The 20911-nt window shown below is 34.2% G+C and overlaps 1 protein-coding gene and 1 long non-coding RNA gene across 2 annotated transcripts; one reads left to right on the top strand and one right to left on the bottom strand.

The window, feature by feature from the left end:
- Positions 1–6520: 6520 nt before the first annotated feature.
- On the bottom strand, positions 6521–15414 carry CSLC6 (Cellulose-synthase-like C6). The gene is made up of 5 exons (XM_083070042.1): positions 14534–15414; positions 12377–12685; positions 10263–10553; positions 10076–10189; positions 6521–7783 (listed from the first exon to the last, which is right to left on the bottom strand). The coding sequence occupies exons 1-5, from the start codon at positions 15260–15262 to the stop codon at positions 7148–7150; spliced, it is 2079 nt and encodes a 692-aa protein (XP_082926168.1). The 5' UTR covers positions 15263–15414; the 3' UTR covers positions 6521–7147.
- A 154-nt stretch (positions 15415–15568) lies between these two features.
- On the top strand, positions 15569–18202 carry LOC145955409 (uncharacterized). The gene is made up of 2 exons (XR_014432014.1): positions 15569–16520; positions 17172–18202. It is a non-coding gene; the product is annotated as an uncharacterized LOC145955409 (long non-coding RNA).
- Positions 18203–20911: the final 2709 nt, after the last annotated feature.

Genomic DNA, 20911 nt, shown 5'->3' with positions numbered 1-20911 from the left:
GTGAGATGCGGATTAGGCACACAATGAGATGAAAAGAGAAAGATTGCTAAATAGAAGAATAAAGAATTGGTGAACTACAATGAAATGGAGGAAGAATAGCTAGTAACAAAGATGGGAGGATGGTTCCATGCCTGGTGGACTCGTTTACGACTGTCATGTTTTATTGATGATGGACAATGATAAATTGGGGATAGAACTTGAACTAGTTTTGGGAACCTAAGGGAATGGCAAGTGTGTCTACCTGGATTTTGTGCACCCATTTTGTTTGGGGACATCGCAATCCTCTCCTAACAGGCTTGATAGCTAAATATTTGTTGTTGGAAGCTAGGACTTATGGTACTTTGTACCTGCTACCAATCTTCACTGATAGTCATCCATTTAAGGTGCAAAACCATTAAGGTATGGGAGGCTATAATGGCAAATTAAATGCCCAATGGTGATAAGTATGTAGTTATGTGGTTTAGGGTATCAAGAAGGTTGTCTACCTAAAAATCAACACAAATTGATTTCGTAGGTTATATGTATTTTGTTACGTTTTCAGAGCGGAACTATCTTGAGGGTTGTATCCAAAGAAGACAAAATAAAGAAATTAAAAAAAAAAGTGATGTTCACATCGAAAAAACAAATAAGTAATTACTTCCTTTGTTTAGGTTACTAAAAATATCCCTAATTTTCATGCTTAGTGTAGATATTTTAGTGACAAAGCTAAGAAATCTAGGTATAGTGTTAGTTGTATTAGTTTTTTTTAAAATTTCCTATTACTAAACAACCTTTTTAAATTAAATCTTATGAATTGAACTTATATATAACATTGTTTTCAATTGAAAATTATTAAATAAACTAGTTAAAAAGCTAATCATAAAGTTCAAAAGAAGAAGAAAAGCAAATTAATACAATGTTAATAATGGTTCATAACTTCTCCTTTCTATTAATATTTATTTTTATTTGTTGCATCCTCTAACGTAATCCAAGGTGAAAAATTAGATTCCATTTGCAAACAAATTGCAAATCCTACATTTTGCTTATATGTCATTAAAACTATATTCCATTTGCAATGCAAGCAAGTTGTTGAATGGGGGTTAAGTCATTTTATTTGAGAGGAGAATTGTTGAGATACAAGTTAAGTTAAACATCATTAGAATAAAATGATAAATAAGAATTTATAAAATATATACATACTACATTAATAAAAAGTGTTTTGGGTGATGACCAAAACAAAAATCATGAAAATTTAGATTTAAAGTAGACAATATCTTATTATTACAAAAATATGTGCAAAAATATCCTAATACAATAATAAAATATAATAACCCTCCTCTAAATAAATATATCTCAACAAACAACTATCATCACATAACTCTATTGTAGATTCATGGTTGTAGACAAGATTATGAATACTAAATTTGAATGGGATTGTTTGAAAGGAGGGTGATGATTTTTAACACCCAAATAAATAGAATACCTTACGAAAATTGCTATATCATCCAAAAAAATCAAATTGAATCATCATTCAATTGTTAATTTAAATATAATACATAAAAAAATTTGGCATGTTATTTCTGACGAAATAACATTTTCCATTACCTTATGGATACCCCTAAGCTGTATCTATTTTGCACTTTTTATATATATATAATGAATATATCGATCATTTATCTATCATTTTTTTATCTCACTCAGTGGTGACAATTTTTGAGATTTTTTTTTTCATTTTGAAAAAGATTGGTGAGAGGGATTTTTGACGAAAGTAAATTAAAATAAAAATAAAATAAAAAAAATAAATAAAAAAAAACAAATTACCAGTATAGGTTGTCTTGGCCACGTGGTAGGTGGAACAGAAGGCGTAGGAGGAGATTGAGCCAAGTAATAGGACAAAAATTTGTGTAGATGGCGTAGGAGCTGAGTACTCCATCTCATGGCACGTGATGATGTAAAGATGGAGTAAGGGGGGAAAGAGTTTTCGATTAGGACAAAATGGGTGAAAATGACTCCTCACCCATGCGCCATGTGTAGGGACGAACCTTCTTGGGGACAGGGGGGAGCCATGGCTCCCCCAAATTTTTCTATAATATATATATATATATATATATATAATATTATATTTGTATAATTATTTTATGAAATGACTAATAAATGATAATATTTTTTTAGATTTCATTATTATGTATGTTTATTTTGAGTAGAAAAAATGAAAAATTTTATTATTATTTTAATTAGTAAAACATTTAATTTATATATAAAAGATTAATTTGGCACCTCCAAATTTTTTATCCAAGTTCTGCCATTGGCCATGTGTGTTTTTGGTTGTAGAGTGAGATGACGCATCCCCTATGCACCATCTATATACTCTTTTATCAGCTTTACCAGACTGACTTTTACTAGTTTTGACCGAAAGGGAACAAATGGCTTAGGGGGTCCTTAAGCTTTTCCTTGCACCCTTCGTTCCTGTTGTCTTAGCCCTTTCTCTCATTCTTCTCCCTAGTTTTCCTCTATAAATTCAGATGATGTTCTCCTTTTTCATTATAAAGTTGATTTCTATTTTTCTTGCTATTGTAAGTACTTAAATTTTGTAACATAGAATTTATTATTTATTTAATTGTGTTTTAGATTAATTTTATTTGTTATTGTGAAGGTTAAAAAATAAATATATTATTTGTGTATCTACTTTTGCAATTTGGTATGAAGTAAGTTTATAATTTTTATTCTTTAAATTTTTGTGTATATTGTAATATTAAGAAAAAATTAATGTGTTTAAAATATGTATAGATAATAACATGTAAATTTCAAAATAGTTATTAAAATAAAAAATGTGAAGTATAATAATTATATAATTTAAATTTAAAATTTGGAAAAAAAGTTTATAATTGGATTTATTAAATGTTCGTATTTTGTTGAATTTGTGTATTTATTTTAATATTATAAAATTGACAATTTTACCGAATATTATAAATTTGACAAATTGAAATAATAGTAATAAAATTTAATTTTGCTTTATATTTTATCAGAAATGTCTCGTAAAGGAGTGAATTATGTGTCAAACAATGACGACGAGGAAGAGATTGTTCAGTCAAAGGCTGACACATACATGCTACAAAAGCCAGATTGATAAAGTTGATAAAAGAGTATATAGATGGCGCATAAGGGGATGCGCTGATGTGAGTCAATCGATTATAAGGAAGGCGCCACAAATACGATTATTTGATAAGCCAAGAAAGATCGCCACAAGAATTGGAGAATTCTTGATAAGATCAGTTGATGCAAGGAAGAACCCTAACAGAGCTAAAACTCACAAAAAAAATGTAAGCTGAATAATCTGTCCCTTTTCTCAATTCCCAAAATGTTTAATACAACTTTAGTTTGAGTTTGCCTCATTTGGAAGTAAATAAAGAAAATTAAAATACTAATATCCCAACAGAAGCTAATATGCCCAAGTGGTTTGATGAAGGTATTATAAGCTTAAGGTCTTGTGTTCAAATCCTGAAATGTAGCATTTTATTATTTTTATTTTTAATACTGCCTTTTACAAAACAAAACTAACACAGGTTTGAAACTTAAGACATAAAAAGATAATAATAATAAAATAAAAGCTAAATCAGTTGGCCTCCTAGCTCTCCAAGCAAGCTATGCATGTAATAAGTCTAGCCTCCTCAAATGGGCCACTTTGTGCTCCAATGCCTCTTGGGTTTTTTTAAGCATCCTTCTAGTCATAGGCCCACCTAAGATTTGAATTGGATCTTGATCTTTATCCTCTTCGTCGTGGACTTGGGCCTTCTAATCATGGGCCTCTTGAGTTTGGGATTTTATGTCCACATCATGCCATCTCACTCTACAACCAAAAACACACATGACGCATGGGTGGGAGGAGCTATCTTCACCCATTTTGTCCTATTAGAAAACTCTTCCCCCCTTACTCCATATTTACATCCTCACGTGCCATGAGATGGAACACTCATCTCCTACGCCGTCTATACAAATTTTTGTCCTATTACTTGGCTCAACTCTCCCTTGCACCTTCTGTTCCACTTTCCACGTGGCCAAAACAATCTATACCGGTAATTTGTTTTTTTTTAATTTATTTTCTGCATTTTATTTTTATTTTAATTTCCTTTCGTCAAAAAGCCTGGCAAGAGACACCAAGTCAGAGCTATTAATTGCGTTGTCCCAAGTTTTAATTCAAAGTAAATCGTGTCATATTAAGTCATAACTTGATATTGTAGCACATTTACGTCAACCAAACCTGATTTTGTGGCACGTTTACTTTTATTGCATTTGCGCGTTTCCATGTCTATGATGGAATAGACTTGGTGAAGTGATTGTTGTTCTTCCTCAAGCTCCATCCATACGTCCAATCTAGATCTTAGAGGTTCTTCAATGGTGAAAATGCGGAAGCAAGACAAGCTCCAAAGCTTGTTTAGAAGCCACACTTGTGGTTCAGTTTCTTCTTGAAGAAAAAGAAGAAAAGAGAAACCAAGGCACAAAGGAGAAAGTCCTTTGTGAAGGTTTCCTAAGGGAGAGAGTTTCTCCACGGTTTCTAGGCTCTTGGAAGAGAGAATTTTGAGAGAAAATTCTAATTCATATATCCAAAAGTGATTACAAATGAGAGGTTTAGGCTTATATATAAGTAGGTAGCTTATGGAGCAAGCTAAGCTTAATCATGGTTCAAGTGAATCATGGTTGGCTTAGCTTGACCGTCCACTCTAGTTTAGGAGGGTTGTGGAGCAAGCTTCTATCTTAGCTTGCTTGAGAAGCAAGCTAAGTTAGAAGCTTGTAGCACAAGCTTCCTAAGGCACCAAGGCTTAAGAAGCCAATTGGGCCAAGGAGGGAGTTAGGCAACCTTGGGCTTGTTTTGTCCACTTCATTCGTTTCAATGATTTTGGATTTGGTTTAATTAGGTTCATCCAATGATGGTGAGACCAAGCTAAATCAATTCCTTGAAAAATATGAAGCAAAACAAGTCCAAAATGTAAAATTTGGCCTAGGCCCAACTCTGGCCCAATTGCTAATCACACTCTCATGCCTTACTATTTGTCACCCCACTTCTACTACTAAAAAATGTAAAATGGGTGACCTTTAATATAAGGTCAAATGGAGCAAAAGTCTCCAAAAAAACCTATTCTAAATACACAATAGAATGTTCTATAAAAAGGAAATAAAATGTCTTACAAATACAAAGACAAAAAGAGACCTATACAATGAAAACTATGTACAAAAGAACTATGTCTTCTTTTTAAGATAAAGTGGTCCATATGAAAAGTACATTGGGCTTCAAAAGCCCATTAACCTTCAAGCTATCCAATCCCTCCTGTATGCTCTTGGCCATAGCTCTAGTAATTAGGTCCTTGACCCATAGTCCATCACCCTCTAATTATGTATTTTGACTTATTTGGTAACTTCAAAGAAGTTGGAATTTCTAGATTATTCAAAACAATGAGCGAACTTAGAATAATATTATGAATTTTGTACTTCTATTTGTTTTTGATCTGACTGCTATTAAGGTTAATTGGTCATTATTTTTTTTTTTTTTTAGTTATAGATACATTTTTATCATGAAGAGTTTATATATTATAATTTCTTATAGATTGTTCACATATATTTCTATAATGATTTGATATTATCTATTTTAATTTTAAATTTATAATTTTTTTTTTGTTTTTAATCATCATATAAAAAAATTCTTTTTAATTAAGTATGTATATATTTTATAAACTTTTATTTTTCTTCTTATACAAGACCTTATTTATGTCATAATAACTACGTTACTGCTAGCCAGACATTATCACTGTGTTTTGGAATACATTTGTTACACTGGAAGTTAATCCGCAGAAGCAACTTAGGCTTGCTTCTGCATCATTTTAATAAATTATATTACTGTTAGCCTTTTCTTTTAAAAGTTAAGATACACACAACACAGATGTATATCCAGTTTATATAGCAGATCTCTCGAATCATGTTTTATAATGCCCCATTCAACTTGTCCCCAACGTGTGGTATCTTCATATACACTTCCTCTCGTGGACCTCCACATGTTAACTCTTTCGTAACATAAAAATGAAATAAAATTTCACCCCAACTTTACTGCACAAAATAAGAGCAAACATATTGAATTCACGTCGATACAGTATTTGCTATCAAGTTTTATATACCATTAAAACTAAGTTGTTTGCTTAGGTTACGTATTTCATTTTGACATACACTTGTACAGTGGGAGCAAAAGGAAATATTATGTCAATGGAGAAGTCTTGGAGCTTTAACTACGCAAAATGCAAAACAGGCCAACAATTTATGAGAAAATGATTGTTATGCTTATTATGTCAAAATCCTGAATTTTGCTAAAATCCTATATTTCTTTTCCTTTTGCTCAGTAGCATCAATGTTCTATAATTTTATAACCTTAGCCGATCAAAAGATACATTTGTGATTGCTAGATACACTCTCTTGTACATATGCTTGTAAAACTTCCACAAAATTGATATTGTCTATGCCCTAGGGCAATACATTTACAACTTATAGATGAGCTTAGTTTATCAGAAAGGTAATATTTAGGCTATCCATTGCTCAAAGTTTCACAATCATAATCAAGTACAAAATTAAACAATGATAAAGACAACCAAAAAAATTAAGGCTAAAAGATGAAAACATGCTTGCTGACAGGTGTTCCAAAAACCTCACTGCCTGGTATCAAATACAAATTGAGCAACGACACGTTGAAACTATATGTGATTGTACAGTTTGTCAATATTGAAAAAGAATAACAAATTCTATAATTTAACAATCTCCACCTTTTCAGTTCAGGCAGGCAAGCAACTGTATATTGGCATTAAAGGTCAGGAATGTTAAACCCCTTTTTTTTTCCAGAGCGTTGACACGTTTTGCCATTAGGAACTGAAACAAATTTTATGTAACTTAAGGCATATAACTTGGCAACAACAATGAGGCATAAGTCTTTACACCAAAAACAAACAGAACTTCGAGTTTGACGCCAAGCAGCAACTGATTTGCTTTAATTGGGAGCCAAAAACCACTGAACAGCTTAGGCTCAAATCAATGCGTTTAGGGATGGGTTTAAGGTTTGGCTATTCTGACCTTTATCTTGAATCAATGAGGATCTGAGAGGTTTTGTATGCACCCAAAATGCAAACTGTGGACCTCAACTAACCTGCTCTCCAATCAAATCAAGACCAACAACCAGAAAGCTTATCCCTTGAAATAATAGGAAGTAGAAGTGAATTCCTTGGGCAGATAATAAGCTTCTAACAGAGGCTGTCAATAATATAAATGCAAGATAAAGTTCTTTCCTGAAGAGACGATTTCTCTTGGTCTTCCCAATTTTCTTTGACAATTCTAGTTTGCTTAGTTCCTCAATGCCTGAATCTGAGGATGATCTATGAAGACTGTTAGATCGCATTAGAGGTTCAGCTTCTTTCTCAAAGGCCACCAAATCTGTCTCGGATGATCTTCCCAACTTTTTTGTAACCACCCACTCATATGAACTCCCAAAGCGAAGTAGTCCAGATATCATGGCATTAAATTTAGTTACTGACATAGTGTTCTCAAATAGAAGGTAAGGAACTATAAATGGAAATGACCGTGGAGCTGGGAGAACACTTAGGATGGACATGATTCCAGGAATGTAACAAACAACCCAGGCTGGGAGCTCAGCTTCGGGAAGGAACATGGTCAAGGGAAGAATGATGCAGAATAAGGTGAAGGAATAAAATGGCAGGATGAGCTTCCTCAGGAGGAAGAAAAGAAATATCAAATTGACCTTCTTTACCCAACTAACCTGGTACAAATGGAATTAACATCATATAACTCAAACTATTTTAATAAAATAGAGGACAAAAATGAGTTAGCATCCACTAAAGTGCAAGATGTTGACAAATAACTGTTTAAGCATTTCAACAGCCAAAAGTTTTGTACAAAATTTAAATAGCAATTTCTAATGTAAAGAAAAATAAATTTGGGAAAAATAACGTACAATAAGCCTGGACTCCATTAATCCACTACCCTAATATAGACGCTTTAACAATGTTGCATTAGGCATAAGATAGTTAATTAATATACCACATTGATCATTACTGTTTTTAAAACATCAATTACAACTATAATTGCATTATTAATGATATTGTGAGTTTTAATTAGGCGAACTTAACACTAATTTTAATTATTGGGCTGAATTGGGCCTCAACAATTTTTCAGCATTTGTATATTGACATTACTTCAGTGTTCTGACCATATTCCACTTATTTTAAACGCGATTCAGGTGGATGAGCATGCCATGGAAAGCTTATTTCAGGGGTCATCTTTTCAACTCGGTTTTGATTAGGGATTGCGAAAGAAAAAGCAGCTGTGATGTAGGGAATTTAGAATACAAATTAACACACTTTGTAATTCATTGTTTAGGGGTTGATAGCTCCAAGATTCTTCTTCTTCATGATTTCTGTGTTGTTGTTTAAAGCTTTTCTAACAGTGATTATCATGGAAGAAGACTAAAATCCTTATCAATCTAAGAGACTCAAGGATTGTGGTTAGGGTATTGAGTTTCTAATTTATATGCTTAATATTTTTATACTTTTATGGAGTTCTCTTGCAAACATGATTATGTTTCACCTATGTCTAATTGGATTTAGATTTTAATTTTATAATTAAAGTAATAAAACTAGGATTAATAAATCTGAAATCTTATTGAGGCTAGGTTAATTGAATTGATTTAAAATTAACATTGACTTAGGACGGTGATTGTGAATTTGTGATTCTTTCTTTGTTGATTGAATTCTAGATGATTACCTGGTGAAAATTCAAAATTATCAGATATATAAAACAAGTAAATACTTAAAAATGATCAAATTTTGCCACGTGAACTTGAATGCCTTGGATTAGTTTTTTGCTTACTTGATTTGAGATTTTCACTATACTTTATCTTGATTTTCTTGATTTGAACGCAACCCCAACACCAGACTGCCTTTTAATCGGATAAGAAATTCAATGTGTTCTTGGAAGAATGACCTAGAATCTTGTACTATATTTTAGTTAAGGAACTCGGTTATATTCTGGCTTGAGTGTGACACTCATGTCACACCTCACAAGCAGCCTTTACCCTGTCCGATATCGATTTGGATTTTTTAATGTTAAAGGCTTGACTGAAAGGTAACAAGTTAGGAGTAGACAGTTGATAGCCTTATGAGAAGTATCTAATGATTTTGCAACATATTTTCAAATGTCATCGCTTCAGCAGGAGATAGTCATATTATTAAAAAACAGAGTTGTAGATGACTGGGTCTGGAGAAAATTAACAGATCGAAAATACATTAATGGAGCAACTAGGAGTTCTCTCTGTCCTCAAGGAAAACCAGATGCTTTCCTGCTACCGTACACATCATGACCATTACTCAGACCAAGGCATGATGCAAGGACGACTTCACATTATTCTAGTGAACAGTTGGTGGGTGGGCTTTAGCTTTTAAGTTTTAACCCCTTACATGTCTTCTCAAGAAAGACAGTAAAACACACTACATATAATAATATCTAACATCAAATAAGTTGTATATGATAAGTAAGATGCACACAGAAGAACAATAATTCATGTATCTAATTGGGAACATCAACAAATACTATTTGGTCCTTCGTCAGCTTCCTAGTATGTAAACTACTTTACAATCTTATTATCATTGAAAAAAATCAGAAGAAAATATTTATGTAGCCTAATATCACAAATTTGATATTTGATACCATCAAACTCATCAAGTAGGCACTTTTCCTCTTATGAGAATCTATATTGTAAAATGTCTTAAACTATGCTAATAAATAATAATAACCAGAACAGGCACCTTCACGATGTGGGTCTGCTTCTAAGTGAATTTATGCAATAACAATTCAAATTTTGCTACCAAGAATTGGATACTCATTGAAAGACAATGTAGAGATAGAGTTCTTAAGTTAAAATACTGAAAAAGATCAAAGTGTCAAACTATATTTATACTAATGATATTATAACAACAACAACAACGGAATGATAGTTCCCTGGATTTAAAAGAATTCAACTGCTCTGAAAAAAAAATAAGCATGGATTCAATACCTTTGAACGAAGTATATCGAGAAAACACAAGCGGAACAATTGCATTGGACCGGAATGCCAGCGGTGTTGTTGTTTCTTATATGCCTCATAGGTCTCTGGAAGTTCACAAAGACACTGCCAGAAGCAAAATAGTCATATTAAACTCTAAAACATTTATTATTAGGCCAATATTTGAGATGTAGTGCACCTTAACATCATTGAGAAATATAAACTTCCATCCACAGAGATGAGCACGAACAGCAATATCCATGTCTTCAACAGTTGTTCGCTCCAACCAACCACCACTCTCCTCAAGGGCCTTTATTCTCCAGACACCAGCAGTTCCATTAAAACCAAAGAAGTTAAGGAAGATACCATTCACCTGCTGTTCCACCTCAAAGTGGAAAGACAAATTGATGTTCTGCAATCTTGTAAGCAAGTTCTCATCCTTGTTTACAAATGCCCATCTTGCCTGGACTAAAGCCAAATCATCCTTTCCCTTCAGTTAAGGCAAAACAGGGGAAAAAATGGTTAGACAGATGCTTAATACAGGACACACACAAAAAATATTCATCTAAAATGACTTCGTAATAAATAAGCATTTTCTACTATATGTCTAGACTATTGAAAACATTGTTCCAGTATTTATTTAGTTTCTATGTTATAAATATTATCTTCTTATCTAGAAATGATTTGTTTACTGTCATTCTAATAGAAGTCAATGTCATCAACTGGAGGCCTTATAAAACCCACACTAAAATCCCATACTTCTGATGTGGGACTCAAGTCCCTTACCTTCCAATTGGATCCTAGCATCCCACCACACTCCGCAACCTAGGCACCCTTGCGGGTTGGCTTGTGCACTAGCCCCTTTGACCAGGTCCTGGGCAAACACTGCAATGCCAGTGTCACCACTGACCACCCACGCTGCTTGTTTGCAGTTGGGAGACATGGTGGAAGGCTCTGATATCAATTAACAAGGATCTTCGGAAAACCACACCAGAAAAGCTAACTATTGTAGTTGGACCCAAGACCTTATAAACCCCAAACTAGAATCCCATACTTCCGATGTGGGACTCAAGTCACATACCTTGCAATATATTCTTTCCCCTATTTTCTGTTTAATTAATAAAATCTTTCTTTGGTAACACACATACCACCCTTTTGAAATTCAATCTTGTCCCCAAGTCTGGAATTCTGAGAGCTGAAAACAGCATTTGGAATCTTGACTCCATAACCTCCACCCTTTAAGATATTCCTCAGGAGATTCAAGGGCTGTGAATCTTGACTTCATAACCTCCACCCTTTAAGATATTCCTCAGGAGATTCAAGGGCTGTGAATCTTGACTTCATAACCTCCATCCTTCTCTTTGGAATTTGAACCCAGCAGGTTGGACCAATTTGTTAACAAAGAGAGATTTTATTTATCGAACAAAAAATAGGAGAGAAAGAATACTCTCTTCCCCCAAGATTTCTCCGATTCCCTTTCACAAAGGATTTCTCCTTTTATAAGTAGCTAGTGCTCAATTTGCAAAACCATATAGAACAGAATGAACCTCTTCCTTTCAACCATTGTATTTAACTCATTAACCCTCACTAACTAACTTAACTAATATCCAAAGTCCCAACTCCTAATTAATGTTTCCATTCCTCTCTCCTAACCCCTAACAAAGTATCAACAATATTTACAAGAAAATTTCTACTATGATGACTATATGTTGCAATATATGACCCTTGGATGAATTAAGCACACCTCTGGACTAAAAATGTGAAGTCAATTCCTAAAAATATACGTTTTTTTTTTTCACTGTTCCTAGAAAGGAGTCAATTATGTAACTTGAATACAAGCAACAAAAATTGAAATTGATAAGAAAGTAAACACTGATGGTTCAAAACCTCAGTTTTGAATGAGGATGGTGGATGGTTGGGTTGTGCATGCCTACAATACAACTTATCTTGGTTCAGAATGATTAATCTGATTTTAAATTGGCAATTAGATCGATAAGGAAATTTTATATTGTATGCTACAGACTACACATCCAAAAAGTGCACTGATCTCAATTTTTTATGGCCTAAAAACTGAAAAGCATGTATAAAATCTCCAAATTAAAACTCAAAGATAAAGCACCTTCAGAATCTACAACTCAGACTAATTTTAAGGATGTGTTCAATCTAAAACATGAAATTATTATAAGCATTTTACTGAAGTCTAAATAAAAAACATCTTTAACTGTTCTTTTCATACTCAAAAATATGCTGCTATATTTACTCAAATCAACAGTATTTTTTATTTTATCTTCAAATTTATAGACATAAAATTACCTTGAAATAAGGCACTGTCTTCTTTAAGAAATCCGGTGTTGGCTGAAAATCGGCATCAAATATTGCCACAAACTCATAATCCTTAACATAATCACAGCCCATTGCTGATTTAAGATTCCCTGCCTTGTAGCCTGTACGTATAAGGCGGTGTCTATATATTATCCGAACACCTCGTTGTTGCCATTTAAGCACTTCTGCCTTGATGAGCTGCTGGATATCTACTTCATCAGAATCATCAAGAACCTGCACAAGCATTTTCTCCTTTGGCCAATCCATGATACAAACTGCTCCAATGGATTGTTGGTATACCTATGGGCCAACAAGATAAAAATCAAGTAATGGTAACAAAAAGGAGAGTAGAGTGATATAAAATTAAGATATCACTTAATTGTTAATTGACCAGCTCATAAAGAAAACCTTTGCTGGTTTTATGTTCGTAGAAAGGCACTGATTGGAAAAAGCAGAGAAACTTCTAATGACATTGGTGATGAGAAGAGGCACCTCCTCCTTTCAACTAAAATGATGTTGATTATGAGTATTAAAAGAGAAATAAGGATAGAGGAGGAAAATTAGAGTGACATGATATGAGAAAAATGGCACTGTATTTGAAGACATAATAATTAAACAAGCAAGGTTTTGTAGGATGAGTTGGAAAAATATACACCTACCTTAATACCTTATTAGCATTTTCATATAAAATGTTTTTCCCACTTACACATTTATTTTCTGTTTATAAATACACTATATATCATATATCTCAGCATAGTGTTAAACAAATCTATTGCTTTTGCTCTCATATTTTCTTGTTTTCGTCTACACAGCCAAATGCTAGTTGCTTCTATAACCTTGCCTCAGTAATTGCTTCCCCATGTGGAGCATTAGGAGAAGAATATTCTTTCCCTAAACCAACCGCACACAAATAAAATTCCCTATCAATCCCTCTTTAAAATGGAGCATCAAAACCCAACAGCTAATCCAGTCTCAGTCTCATACAATGTCTCAGAAAACATTCATTTTGTCATGGCTCTAAGCTCCAAGACACACCCATCTGTTTTCCCATCTGCAAGTTACAAAGCTCTAACTTTAATCAACCACACATGGCCCAAGCCATATACCCTTACAAGACTGATTGCACAAGCCATCAAAAACCCTTCTGCACACACACGTCATTTAGTTGCACTTTGCTCTATTCAAAGAAGCATCCTTTATATAGTACAAATTTACGACTGATACAATAGCCTTGCTCCACTTATACATTTATTCTCTACCTACAAATACACTTCCCCAAGTTCAGAATTAGGAAAAAAATACATATGTTATTTTAGTTGTTGATACATAGTTTATGGATCTAGTAGTAGTTGTATGATCAATAGTATTTCATATATATTTTCAGTAGAGAAACACTCAAAAACTCTTCTAAACTTGTATCCAAGCAGGCTCATAATGTAACTAAAACAACCACATGCACAAGACAATCCTCCACCATTCCTTCTTTAAAATGAAGCATCAAAATTCAAAACTCAACACCTAAGCCAATCTTACTAAAAATGTCACACAAAACATCCATTGTATAATGCCTCCAAGCTCCAAGACAAACACTCTCACATTTTGCCATCACCAAGCTGCAAAAGCTCTAACTTCAATCACCCAAACCCAGCCCACACTACATGCCCCCAAAAGACTTGGCATTCGTTTGGAAGAATTTATTTACAGCTTTCTTGGACTTTTATAAAATAAATACATGTGCAAGCATTTGGAAGACCTTATGTATAAGCTGTTTTCGGCCTACTTCAATAGGCTATACAGGTCCATAAGCTGCTTTCAGTTTACGTCAATAAGCTATTAAAAAAAAAAAAACAACTTGCAACTTACATGAAAACAGTTTAACCCAATTTCCTTAAAGAAACAACCCATACATAAATGGAGCTTATTCCACTTATTCAGTGAGCCCTTAATTAAGTTGTGTACCCAAACGGACCCTTATAATACAAGCCACAACGGCACTCGCGCACACACCCATCATCGTTCATCAACATCTACATCCCTTGCGCACAACATTTAAGATCGCAAAGAAATAAGAAAACCCAACAATAAAAAAAAAAAAACAGCATTGACGAAACCGGTTCAAAAAGGACAAAGTAACCTACATCATCTTACCTCCCTCTCATTGCACATGGGAATCTGAACCAACACCATCGGAAAATCCTCCACGCTGGCACTATCATAATCCACACTCGCCAAAGGCTTGAGCCTCCGGAACTTGATCCAGAAACAGCCCAAGATTAAAATGATCCTGTCCACCGACTGCACGATGAACAGAACGGTGCACAGGTTGGCCAAACTCTGCAGCGGCGGCGACAGGTAAGCGGCCCGCACGTCGAGCCACTTGGCATAAACGACACCGAGCATCCCCAAAACGTCGGTGGGATCGGGGGGGCTGAAATGCCAGCCTTTGAAATACGCGACGAGCTCGAACCCTAGAAGGACGATGACGACGGCGAGGAACACGCGGATCGCGCGGTAGAGGCGCGAGGAGTCGCCGCGAAATGACGCAGAATCGGCGATCCGGCGGTTGGCGGTGCGGAAGAGGTGGAAGAGGCCGTTGGAGAGCCAGCCGAGGGATGCGGCGAGCTGCTGGAATTTGAGGAGGCAGACCCATGAGAGCTGCCGCGCGTTCCGGGAGCGCTCCTTCTCGACGGCGGCGTCGGTGGTGGCGGCGGACCCGATATCGAGCGTCGTGAACGACGGAGTCGGGGCGGAATGGGAGTGGTCGTGCTTGTGGTGGTGGAGGAGGTGGTGGTGGTCGTCGGGGGGGTCGAGGTTGTTGTTCTTCTCGCGCTGCTTGTTCCACCATTCCTGGAACTCGTAGTTGGGAGTGCGAGACATGGAAGAGAAGAGAAGAGCTTCGATTGATCGGAGCTTGGAAGAAAGACAAGTGATCTTTCTTCTTTTTTTGATTCAAAGGCCGAGGGGGTGTTGTTAGTGCTATAATTAAGGTAGCACCAAGTTTTTAGCTGAGGTGTGCTCCTGATGCTTTGGGCGTTTTCAGGGCTTCTATTTTTTAAAGGAAGACTCAAACAAAACTCAAAAACCAACACACCTTTTTAACTCTATCCCACCAAAATTAAATATAATCCTTCAATTCTATCTATTTTTAATTTTCATTCATGTAATTAAAACTCTACATTTTTATAATCACAACATGTTTTAAATATAAAATCTTGTTCATGTTATCCAAACCATCAAATCCCTCTGCATTTTCGATTTTATTTAAATATCTTTTTTATATTTATATTTTGACACAATTTTATATAGTCAAATAGTATAAAGATTAAAACGTAAAATTTTTAAATATAAAAACTAAAATAAAAGTTTGTGTAAGTTATAAAGATCAAATACTTACTTAAGTCTACATTATTTTATTAGTTGAAATACTTTTAAGAAAATTATTTATGAATATTTCATTGTTATTTTATATTTAAAAATAAATGTAAATATGATAGGTGAAATAATGTAATAAAAAATAATAAGAAAAATTGCGAGTCTCAGAGTTTGAAAATATGACTCTTATTACATTAGTCGTAGTATTTTTATTAGTTGTAATATTTTCCTTTCTTAAATTATTTGTTAAGAATATTAAGAAATGATTAATTATTTTTTATAATATCTTTAAAAAATAAATACATTAGTAGATATATAAATATAAATGTTTTTTATGGTGAAAATTTAGAGGGAATAATACCTTAATTTAAGGCAGAAAAGAATTCTGGACTTACGAAGTACACTTGTAGAAGTGTAATTATATTTACCTTATTTTAAAGAGATGAGTGTGGGATCAAACCATACTATTATAGTATTATTAAAGAGTCTACTTTTATAGGTGCTGTTACAATTTAGATATATAATTGTGTCTGTACAATCCTTTTATTATGATTATCATTGATTATTGACTGGGTGTCCCCGCGCTTCTTTCTGTTGCCGGTGGGTGACTGGGCGATCGCGGAGGATGGTGGCGCGTCAGTTGGGGAGCTGCGTAGATTGGGCAAGTCCACACAAACTCAAAGTGGTGATGAGAGATTGCCTGAGGATTTAGTTTGTGTATGTTAGCTGACAAAAAGGGATGAGTCATGTGACTTCAATTAAGGTATCACGTTAGTGTCGCTATTTTAAGTTGGTTACTGTGCTCTTGATTACTTTTTTTTTGGAATATATTTTAATAACTTTCAATTTTTTAGTTTTTGTTAAAAAAAAAATTTGACATTTAATTTTTTATTAGATAAATTAATCTTTATGATTAAATCTTCTTTGTTAAATGATAAGTATGGTAATAAGTCATAATTGATTGACTATTGATTTTTAAGTAACTTTTTAATAAATGTTAAATCATATAGTAAATATATTTTTTATATTGAGACAAATAATATGTCATATGGTTATCTAGTAGTAGTAATTGTTAGAGTAAATAGAAAAATTACACATATCATATGATTTGTCATCTAAGTTTCACTCGCTTAGATATCAATATTTCAATCAAATCATCACTTATTAATACACATCATTACTTAGAAAAACCTAATTCCAAGAACTAGCTTATGTGAGGAATAATTAATGAAAGATTAAAAGTTGGAAACAAAATTAAAAAAAAAAAAACTAAAAATCATGTTGAGTAGTGTAATTTAAATGTATGGTTTGTATGCATTGTCTGTATGTATAGTCTATGTGTTTAGTCTATACATATAAAGTTTGAAGGTTTAATATGTACATATAGTGATGGAATCATATTTTGGAATGCAAGAGGTGACACACTCAAAGATCCAAGAGGAGTGGGCTAGACATGGAATATTGGGCCAGTCAAAGCCCAATGGGCCCTATGGGCTTGGAAGCCCAAACCAAATTTCAACATGGGCCTATCTTGATATGCATATTCTTATTATATTTTGTTAGCATAGTTTGATTATATTTTGGTCTTGTATTTTGGACCACATAGAGTAACATTTTAGGTTTTAGGCTTGTTGGACCTAGTTTTGGGTTTCATGGGCCTTTGGGCTTTTGGTACCCAATATTGGGCTCATTTTCATTCTTGTAATTTTTCCTTTTCATTGTATTTGTTGGACCAATGTATTTAGGTCATTAGAATAGGAAAATACAAGGAATACTAAAGTAGGCTAATTAGGTTAAATTAGGTTTAATTTGGAAGTCATTTAAGTTACATTTGAGTCACATGTTTAGCACCATGGGTGGCTGAACATGTGCCACTCAAATTAACCCTAAATAACTCTCAAATCAAACCTAAATGCACCTTGGTACCTAAATTTTCGGACTTACACATGTGCACCAAAGTTTGAATTCAAATTTCAAATTTGAATTCAAACTTTAGGCGCCATTTTGTGAAGCCTTAGTTTAGGCGCCTATGTGTCACAATTCCGTGCATACTTAAGCCATTCCTTCACACTTTGTATTCACTTTTGAGATTAATAAAATTGGAGAGCTTATTCAGCCCAATTTTCTCTTGAGAGTCACCGTGAGAGAAAGCTTCACTTTAGGAACCCTACTAGGTTTTCCTCCTCTTTGAAGTGAGCTTTCCCTTGAACCTTAAGCTTGGATGCTTCCATCCAAGGCTTAAGCCTTCTTCATCCAAGAATTCTACCTCATTCAAGTGTTTCAAGCTTCGGTTCCAAGTCTCCTTGAAGAAGATCCGAGCTAAGGAGAAGCTAAGGAGAATATCATCTACCACACCTCCTTACCTCCTCCATCATATAGTCTAGTAGTGTAGTTTATAGGTAATATCTGTGTACTTTAGTTTGTTAATGTTATATGTTTGTATCATCTAATATTCTCTATAAATACATGTTTGTATTATTGCTCATTAAGAATGAGAGGTGAGTAGTCATGTGTAATACAAAAGTGTGAGAATAAAGTTTTTTTCTACTTAGTTTTCACTATATATTATCTATCACAAGTGTGTGTGGTTCCATGTGTGTCATCCCTAACAAATTGGTATCAAGAGCTTGTTGATTATGAGGGGCCTATGGGTGACATGTGTATAAAACCCACTAGGTTGTAAGGCATTTTTTTGTGAGAGAAAGTTTTTTGTGTGAGTTTCTACTATTTGTGCGTGAATACTTATACCTTTTTGCATGGTGTTAGAAGAGTGAATCATGGCTGTTTTCTTATGGGGCATTTCTCGGCCAACTTACCTATTTTTTGTGGCAAACACTTTGTGTAGTGATGTGTGAAGATGAGAGTCTTTTTTTGTTTCCAAGAAGTGCTAGAAATTGTGAAGAACAAAATTTAAGAAGTGGAAGAAGGTGTTATAGAGGTGCCACAGGCAACTTATAGAGAGGCCAAGAAGAAAGATTGTAAATTACTTTTCTTGATCCATCAATGTGCAGATTCTACAAATTTTGAGAAAATTTGCTCAGCTAGTTCGACAAAAGAAGCTTGGGATATATTGTATAGCTTATGGAGGTGCTCACAAAGTGAAGGAGGTGAAACTTCAATCTCTTCAAAGGCAATATGAGTTATTGTCTATGAATGATTAGGAGTTTGTAGCAGATTATTTCAATTGAATTCAAGCCCTCATTAATTCAATGAAATCTTGTAATGAAAAGTTTATAGATTAAATAGATTGTAGACAAGGTGCTAAAAACTTTGACTCCTCATTTTGATCATATTGTGGTGGCAATCAAGGAATCCAAAAGATTTTGAGACGATGAAGGTTGAGGAGTTGCAAAATCCCCTTAAAGCTCATGTACAAAGTCTTAATGAGAGGAAGAAAGGTGAAAAGATTCAAGAAGAAATCTTGTTGGCCAGAACCAATTGCAAGAAGAAAGGTGCAAGAAGAAAGGTTGCAAGAGTGATGGAGCTGGTGACTCATCAAATGATCAAGATTAGTGTCAAACTGAACATGATCAAACCAAGTCTTCAAACAAATGACAAGGTGATCCAATTTAAAGATTATTAGAAAGAAGAAACTTGATAAGAAGAAAATTCAATGTTACAATTGCTAAAATTAGGGGCATTTTGCAAAAGAATACAAAAAGTCGCAAAGGAGAAAAGGAAAACTCTGATGTCAAAGCATATCTTGCTCAAGACAAAGGATTAGATTTTGATCAAGAATTGATGGATGTGGAGAGTGGGGAATATAACTCTAAGGAGATTCATGGTTTTTGTCAAAATAAGGATATTGAACATGAGGTAATTGCTCCCTATACCCCTCAAAATAATGGATTGGTTGAAAGAAGGAATATAATTTTACAAAGGAAATTTAGAGTTGGTCTAGTGTTGTACTAAGTTAGAGGTTGTAAATACTTTTACTAAACCATTAAAGATAGATAGATTTAGGTAGTTAAAGGGGATGTTAGGAGTTGTGTCCTTAGAACATTTGAATTAAAGGGGAGCGTTGAGTAATGTAATTCAAATGTATAATATACATGCATCATTTGTATATATAATTTGTGTTTTTAGTCTATACATATAGAGTTTAAAGATTTAGTCTGTACATGTAGAGTCTGAAGGTTTAATTTGTACATATATTTTAATAGTATAGTCTATCAATGATATATATTTGTATTATCTATTAATATACTTTATAAATACATCTTTATATTATTGTTCATTAAGTATGATGGATAAATAGTTATATATAATATATAAGTGTAAAAATAAAGCTTTTTTTACTCAATTTTCACTTTTTGATATCTATTACGAATGCATGTGTTTTTATGTGTGTCATCTCCAGCAAATCCCATACTAAAAAATATTGAGACACTAAAATTGGATTTAATCCTTTTATTTTTTATTTTGCCCTCTTATATGTTCATTTGGTTTAGATTGCTTGATCATAGATGTTCGACTATCCATGTTCATTATTCTAGTCTAAAGTCTTTTTACGTGGACGCACGTTTGTTATTTATTCCTTGTAATTCGACAAGCGTGAAAAAAAAAGAACACTAATATTAAATGAGTATGGTCGTGTGTCACACTATTTGCAAAATTAGCCTTGTAGGTAGGCATGGCAACGGGGTGGGGCAGGGCGGGGGCGGATTTTACTTTCCCCGCCCCCATTCTTGCAAATTTAAATCGTCCCCGTCCCCGTCCCCGCTCCCGATACCTGCCAGGGATAAAATCTGGGTCCCCATCCCCGTCCCTAACGGGGTTCGGGTTTCCTCGCCCCGCCCCCGCCCCCGCCCCCGCCCCCGCTCCCGCTCCTATTTTTTTTTCTTCTTTTTTCTTTTAAATAAATATGAACAATTTTAAAAAAAAATAAAAGAAAAGTAAAATAATATAAATTTTTATATATAAATATTTATAATTTTGGTTATATATATATATATAAATAATTTTTAATTATATTATTAAGCGGGGCGGGTGCGGGGCAGGTATGGAGGCGGGGGCGGGTGGGTATTAACATTCCTGCCCCCGTCCCCGCCCCCAATTTTATCAATCGGGAAAAACCTAAACCCGAACCCGATAAACACAGGTTTTTCCCATTCAAATTGGAGCGAGTTCAGGCGAGTACCCACGGGGGCGGGT

This window comes from Cajanus cajan, chromosome 3 (assembly GCF_000230855.2).
Source record: "Cajanus cajan strain Asha chromosome 3, NIPB_CcT2T_4, whole genome shotgun sequence".
Lineage (NCBI taxonomy): Eukaryota > Viridiplantae > Streptophyta > Magnoliopsida > Fabales > Fabaceae > Cajanus > Cajanus cajan.
Note: the sequence above shows the minus strand (reverse complement) of the source record. Positions and strands in the feature narration are given on the sequence as shown.